The sequence below is a fragment of the Octopus bimaculoides genome, chromosome 6 (genome assembly GCF_001194135.2).
Source record: "Octopus bimaculoides isolate UCB-OBI-ISO-001 chromosome 6, ASM119413v2, whole genome shotgun sequence".
NCBI lineage: Eukaryota > Metazoa > Mollusca > Cephalopoda > Octopoda > Octopodidae > Octopus > Octopus bimaculoides.
In genome coordinates this window covers 103587620-103595912 of record NC_068986.1, presented here as the reverse complement: position 1 = coordinate 103595912, position 8293 = coordinate 103587620, and the positions used below count along the sequence as shown (strand labels likewise).

General features: G+C 38.5%; 1 protein-coding gene across 1 annotated transcript in view; it reads left to right on the top strand.

The window, feature by feature from the left end:
• LOC106867208 (solute carrier family 25 member 36) overlaps positions 1-8293 on the top strand; it is a 61009-nt gene that overhangs the window by 43815 nt on the left and 8901 nt on the right. Inside the window, exon 4 of the mRNA XM_014912015.2 lies at positions 5529-5629. Within this exon, the coding sequence (XP_014767501.1) occupies positions 5529-5629 (101 nt within the window). The remainder of the gene's footprint in view (positions 1-5528; positions 5630-8293) is intronic.

Below are 8293 nucleotides of genomic sequence, written 5' to 3'. Positions count from 1 at the left end.
TAGCCAGCCCACTTATGCGTACCTTTCCTTCATTGGACACTAAACTCCGCTTGCGAAGACCTGTTGAGGCAAGTGAAATCGAAATCGAACTAAATTCGACGACTGGCACCCATGCCAACATCGTCTCCTTCATTGGACACGAAACTTGGCTTGCGAAGACCTGTTGGGGCAAGCGAAATCGTGATGGCACCTGTGTCCAGCATTGCCTTTCTGGCACATGTAAAGACTTTCGAGCGAGGTTGTTGCCAGTGCCGCTGGACTGGCTCTTGTGTAGGTGGCACGTAAAGTACACCATTTTGAGCATGGCCATTGCCAGTACCGCCTGACTGGCCTTCGTGCCGGTGACACGTAAAAGCACCCACTACACTGTATAGAGGCCTCTCTTTTGTATGATGGACATTCCATTTCTATTATTAGAAAAGTATTAATCTAAGTATTGTTTTTCAATATTAACCTTTTTGTAACAACTCACTTGAGACCACCTCTAGTTCTATGACTTGTTTTAAAGTGATCTAAATTTTAAAACCTTTGGCTGTGGATGGAAAAGCTGGAGAACAACCCTCTTCCAATTGACACAAAAAATCCCTCCTCTTGCTGAAGACTTCTCTCTTGGCTCAGAAGCACCATGGATTCAGTTGAAGGCACTCAATCACTTGAGAATTAAAACTGGGCAATCAAAAGTTTGCTATGATCAGATGGTGCACAACACTGGCCCAACCACCTGTGAAGGTGGCAAAGCAGGCCATATTATGAAGGACTGCCTTGAATGCCCTCTATTAACTAACCTTAACAGCTCAAAGGACCTTCCATAGTTCAATAAAAATGCAAAGAACTGTGTAAAACAAATGTAAGATTGTCACATAACAATTCATTATTGTTTCCAAGGCAAAAGTAATGTATGTCAACAGAAATTTGACTGCAAAAGGATGAAAGCGATCTAAATCAAAACCTTTCAGGAAAATTTCATGTTAATTTGTGTTCCAAACACCAGCTTAATAAAGACAATTATTTCACCAAGTCCTTCATTGTTTTCAAAATTAATTAAAGCAAAGGTAATATATATCATTAGTAGTATAGTAACAAAGTATTTGAAAAATGTTTATACCCATGTCGATGCATTAGTTACTGCTACTAACATTTCACTTGTGGAAGTCGAAATGACGTATGTTTTCATCCAGGACAATTAAGACTAGCACTGTTATAACCATCGCTTTATAAGATCAGAACATAAATGGCTTGACTAGTGTGTTTTTGAATGTATTTCTAATCCTGGAGTCAAAAGCTGCTATTTAATATCAAATAAACTTCATAGAATTACATGTCAATAAAAAATGGAATCTTGAAAATGTGCATGTGAGTACTCCTATGCACACGCACGCACGCATATGTTTATACATATGCCTCTCTCTGGATACTTATTCATCAGATGTATCAATAAATATCCGGACTGTGTCCATAATATCCGGACTGTTGCCAATCAGTAAGTATCTGGATTGTTGATAATAAGTATCATTAAGTATCCAGATTGTTGCCATAGGTGCAGGAATGGCTGGGTGGTAAGTAGCTTGCTTACCAACCACATGGTTCTGGGTTCAGTCCCACTGCATGGCACCTTGGGCAAGTGTCTTCTACTATAGCCGGGCCGACCAAAGCCTTATGAGTGGATTTGGTAGACGGAAACTGGAAGAAGCCCGTCGTATATATGTGTATATCTCTCTCTCTCTATATATATATATATATGTGTGTGTTTGTATGTCTGTGTTTGTCTCCCAACCATCGCTTGACAACCGATGGTGGTGTGTTTATGTCCCCATAACTTAGCGGTTCGGCAAAAAGAGACCGATAGAATAAGTACTAAGCTTACAAAGAATAAGTCCTGGGGTTGATTTTCTCAACTAAAGGCGGTGCTCCAGCATGGCCACAGTAAAATGACTGAAACAGGCAAAAGAGTTATAATCCTGTATATTCCAAGTCTACATCCTGCTAAGATCAACTTTGCTTTTCATCCTTCCAGTGCAAATAAATTCAGAGACCAGTCAAGTACTTAGGTTGATGTAGTCTCCTCTCTTGTGCCTTTTTTTAACTATGTCATCGGTGTCGTCATCATCATCAATAATATGTGCAGGTGTCATGTACAAAGCACCCATGCTGGTGCCACATAAGAAAAGGCACCCAGTACGCTCTGTAGAGTGGCTGAGAAAGCATGCAAAAACCAACAATTAGCATCTAGCGCAGCTCTCTAGCTTGCTAGCTGCTATCAAAGCATCCAACCCATACCAGCTGAGAAAACGTTGAACGATGATGGTGATGATATTACATAAAATGTTGGCAAGGTAGCAGAATTGTTAGATGTTGGCAAAATTGCTTTGCTGTGTTTATTTTGATTTCAAATCCTGCTGAGGTAAACTTTCCTCTTCATTCCTCCAGTGTTGAGGAAATGAAGCACCTGTCGAAACTGAACTCCAGAGGGAAGCTTTATATTAGGAGTTGAGGGGGGGTAAAAGTATGAGAGAAGGGAACTGGAGCAGGTTTCCTGCTGTAGAGCAGCTACCTGACCACCCCCGTTTTAGAAAAGAGAGTGGGAGTCACCTGGTGGAGCTGGAAAGCAATTAAAAAAAGAGTGATGATGTAGTGACAGGGTGGACCTTCAGAGTAGAAGGTGCGTAAAAATGAGTGGGGCAGAAAGGACAAAGAGATTGTAAGAGAATGGGGGGGGGGGGCATGGGCAAAGTAAGGGCAGATTTTGTGAATGGTGGATAACTAACAGTGCATGAGTTAGTGATGGAAGTGGGCATGAGAATAAGATGACTGATAACAGCAGAATGATGATGCAGTAGACAGGAGAGAGAAATGACATGGTTGGGTAAGTTGCATGAGTGAGTGAAGGAGAGAGAGAGAGGCCTCGTTAATATCTTATCAAAATATTGTGGATACCCCTTCCTCGTAACTAGACCATAAACAGAAAAACAAGTTGACAGATATTTTTACCAATTCCAGTGTCTGTCTAATCTCTTAAGGGCAACCCTGGTCTTTGTTTCAATTTGGCACTATTTCAAAGATCTTTAACTGCCAAATTAATGGACATAAAAGGAGAGACAAACAACATCAGTTTTTAGAGCAATGTAGACATGAGTAGAGACATGGCATACTCACACACGTTTTTTTGCCTCACCATCCGCACAGAAGCTGATGGATTCTGTGTGGACTAGGCCATTTTCCATCATCCTATATTTTTGTATGCCTACCAACAGGGCTTGCTCTGAGCTCTCTAACTTTTTTCACAGTGGTCATACTACCACCCTCAGACATTTGGTGAAGGGCGTTTACTGAGGAACTGTGCAGCCAGAAACATCCCGAGGGGTGGATGTGCTACCACAGAAGACCAGTGCCTTCAGTCCTGCTTGACCCACACACATCTAGAAATACAAATGGGGGAAACAATACTAAATAGATATAGCAGGGTCAATTTATTTATTCTTACAATGCTCCAAGAATCCTCCCCACACTGAAACACTCCTTGTTGCAGCCATCCACTGTTTGCTATATTTCAGAAGTAGATTTCATTTAGGTGTGTTCTAACTAGGTACATGTCATTGACAAGGCCTAACAAGATCAAAACATGTCTGACATTTTTGTGAGTCACTGCTGAGACAATGTTCACCTCGGTTTTGATTTATATTATAATGGTGTATTTTCATTAGGTATGTTACACAAGTGACTATTTTAACAAGTTTGTATCATAGAACCAGGGGTAATTTCAAGCAAGTTGGTATCAAAAGGATTAAGTCAACCTAAGGCCATATCAGAAATCTCATGCCCTGGGTGTTGTGCAGCGGAATGAATCTTACATAACAATACATGTTTTTCAATGCACAACTTATATAATTTTGTTGATTTATAATTGAATTCTCACTTGTCTGTTATGGCTGTCCTAACAAACCACACCTCGACTAATCTAGTTTACTGTCCATGTCATTGTGTTTGCTTTATTTTCTTTTACAATGAAATTATTTACCTAACATCTGTTCGTACTGTCTACACATTCAGCTGTTTATTTATTCACTCTGTCATTTCCATCTCCCACTTACCCTCTCTCAACTTCAATTTACCCCTTAATATACTCTCTAAGGTTGTGTGTGTAATTTTAGGTCAGAATCTTATGTCAATAATCTTCATTTCTTTTCAGAAATTCTGATTATTTATCATAACTATAAGAAATTATTGGCCTATATTACTATTGTGTAAGAAATTGCTGACATGCACTCACTCACTCAGCGGTATTTCGTCTGCTGCTACCTTCTAAGTTCAAATTCCACCGAGGTCGACTTTGCCTTTCATCCTTTCGGGGTCGATAAATTAAGTACCAGTTACATACTGGGCTCCATGTAATCGATTTAATCCCTTTGTTTGTCCTGTCTATGTTTAGCCCCTTTGGGCAATAAAGAAATAAGAAACTGTGCGTAGCCCATCATATATATATATATGTGTGTGTGTGTGTTTATGTTTAAGCCAGTTACTGTTGTGTATCTTTCTGTCCTGTAACTTAGTGGTCTGACAAATAAAGATTGAGATAATAAAAACTGGGTATATATGAAAATTTGACTCAATGAACTTCATCCAACCTATGCAAGCATGTTAAAACAATGGTGGTAGTGGTATTGGCAGTTGTGATGATAATGATCGGAGAGCAGGTTCTTAAAAAGAATCAAGAAGGGTTGGGGACCATTGCTGGTTGTGGCAATTTAGCCTCAGTTTGACCTTGAATAAGTTGAATCTGATCAAAAAGACACATGATGAAAAACAGTTAAGCATTAATCATCTTGACTTAGTATTTATTATTTTTCTCAATCTATATTATGTAATATATTCTGGGGTTTTTTTTTACGTGTGTGGTCCGAATGAAATTTGGCCACTAATTTTAACCATGTTCGCTGACCATATTGACGTATTTAATGCTAGTTTTTTGGAAACTATTTTATTAACCCTTTCGATACCAACCTGGCAGAAACTGCCTCTGATTCTGTTGTACAAATGTCTTGTTTTCATAAGTTTTGAATTAAGATCTTCCAGCAAACCTTAGTCACAATTTATGTTCTCAAAATCTAGCTTAATGATAACTAAGTTATTTTACTAAATTCTCAGTTAAATTTAAAATTAATTCAAAGAAACACAGAGCATTTCAACAGAAGTATGGCAACAAAGGGTGAAAATATATAATAGAGAAACAATTCTTAACCCTTTCGATACCAACTCAGCTGAAACTGCCTCTGGTTCTGTAGTACAAATGTCTTGTTTTCATATGTTCTGAACTAAAATTTTCCATCAGACTTTAATCACAATTTATGTTCATAACTCTAGCTTAATGATAACTAAGTTATTTTACTAAATTCTATATTATATTCAAAATTGAAAGAAACACAGAGCATCTCAAAATAGATACGGTAACAAAACGGTTAATACATTCTGAAGATAGCTAACACACCCTTGTTGAATACTGAAATGAACTTCTATTTTTCTCTTTTTTGCAGGGCTTTGTACTTTTTTGCATATGCTAATATGAAAATGACCCTAAATTCAGTATTGGCACCTGATACACCTCTGGTCCACATTTTCTCTGCATTAGCAGCTGGTAAGTTGCTCTTTGTACTTTTTTTTTAAAAACATTTCTTTGAAATAGAAAAATTTTACTAGAGACCAGATAACAATGGTAATGTTTGTTGACTGCTTCAGTTTTATAAATCTCATCAAGAATTTTTTTTATCGTTTACTTTCTTCAGTCATTGAATTGTGGCTATTCTAGGGTACTGCCTTGAAGGGGTTAATCAAACAAATTAACCCCTGTACTTATTTGTTTAAATCTGGTACTTATTTTGTTGGTCTCTTTTGCTGAACTAAGCTAACCAACACCAGTTGTCAAGCAGTCTGGTAGTGGTGGTGGTGGATACACACACATGCACACACACACACACATAGTGAGCTTCTACATCCATCTACCAGATTCACTCCCAAGGCATTGGTTGACCCAGGGTTGTAGTTGAAGGCACTTGTCCAAGGTGCTGTACTCTGAGACTGAACCCAAAGCTACATGGTTGCAAACTGAGCTGTTTACTTGCAACCCATACCTGCACCTAATAAATATGTTTAAAAAGGTGCAAATATTTTATTCTGTAATCAGAGTTCAATAAACCAAAATGTTGAATGAATATACCTTCTTTCGTGTTGATAGAGCAGACTTGTAATCAAAAGCTTTCCAACTAATGACCATCATCACTTTTATGCTTAGAGCAGTGTTTTTCAACCAGGGTTTCCCGGAATCCTAGGGTTCTGGAAAAGGTTCCTAGGGGTTCCATGAGAAAGAGTGAGATAAGCTGATGCTAATTTCATGATCATAATATATATATATATGTGTGATGGTGTGTCTGTGTTTGTCCCACCATCATCACTTGACAACTAATGTTGGTGTGTTTACGTCTCTGTAACTTAACAGTTCGGCAAGAGTCTGATAGAATAAGTACGAGGCTTACAAAGAATAAGTCCTAGAGTTGATGTGTTCAACTAAAGGTGGTGCTCCAGCATGACCACAGTCAAATGACTGAAACAAATAAAAGAATATATATATACATATATATGACGGGCTTATTTCAGTTTCCATCTACTAAATCCACTCACCAGGCTTTGGTCGGCCCGCGGCTATAGTAGAAGACACTCGCCCAAGGTGCCACGCAGTGGGACTGAACCCAGAACCATGTGGTTGGTAAGCAAGCTACTTACCACACAGCCACCCCTGTGCCATGTGGTGGCTTTCATCTTCATGATTTTTATTTCAAATATGAAAATGCAGATTCACTGAGGATTTAGGTTTGAATGTAAACAGCTCTTTTAAAATGAATTTATACAATCCTTGCCTCTGTACACCTGGCTGTCGATTATCACCTGTTTTGCTGGCGACATAAGTTTTCCACTATCTGTCTAGTTTACTGCAGCCCCTACTCTTGTTTGTCTGGCCGCCAGTATAAATAATCCCCTTATAAACAGTAATCCTCTGAATATATTAGTAAATATGTAAATCCTCATTTTGATTCTTGCTGTGCACCATGCATTTGACAGTTTATGTGTAGCGTGAGGCTGTTTGATAAGAGGAGGACTGAGGAATTGATTGGGGATTCTGGGGCTGGAGGAATCAATGGAGTGGCTGGCAAGGGCGGACTGGAGTGCGATGGTATGGGCATGTGTTGAGGAAGGATGAGGAGCATGTTCTGAAGAGGATGCTAGAGTTTGAGGTAAATGAACAGCGAAAGTGAGTTAGAGCGAGGAAAATGTAGAGGGGATAAGTGGAGGAGTAGATTGGAAGGGTTGGCTTGAGAAGGGGCAGACGCCCAAAACTGGGCGAGATGGTGTGAGGGTGGTTGCTATGGCATTGAGGTAGATCTGGCCACCCCTGTTAACGGGTACAAAACCCTGATTCAAAATGATGAATGATGATGATAGATATCAACATAGATCAGTAATGTTTGTTCACAGAAATTATAAACAAGACTAGCTAGCCCCGTGCTGCCAAAATGACAACTAATTGTAGTATTTTATATATAAATATGGATGGTAAATCAAATTAATACACTTGTCAATGTTCGAATATATTCACATACTTCCCTTGTACATACACACACACACACACACAATTGAAATGTTGTTTGATTTTTCTTTTCAGCATTGAATGTTCACCATCCCACTACCAGTTTGCCATCACCCCTTCCTTCCTTATTCATCTATTGCCCCTTCCTTTCTCATTCATATGTTGTGATGGAGAAAAACACAAGAGTATTATTATAGTAGATTATTGGTTCTTGTTAGATTTGTTGGTCTGGGAGTGCTTCTGACTGATGAGATACAATATTGTTGAAACACCGGTTCTTCCAGAATCTCTTGTACTAATGACTCAGGTGTTATGAACATACATTTCTTGTAAAAGAGAAGCTGCTCTCCTGTGACAGACACAATAATATTTAGCATATTCTTCTTCAAATCTTCCAGAATATTTTATGAATGAATATACCAGTTATTGTTTTGAGGTTCTATTTTCATATTTGATCATATTATGAACATACATTTCTTGTAAAAGAGAAGCTGTTCTCCTGTGACAGACACAACGATATTTAGCATATTCTTCTTCAAATCTTCCAGAATGTTTTAAAAATGAATATGCCAGTTATTATTTTGAGGTTCTATTTTCATATTTGATCATATTATGAACATACATTTCTTGTAAAAGAGAAGCTGTTCTCCTGTGACAGAC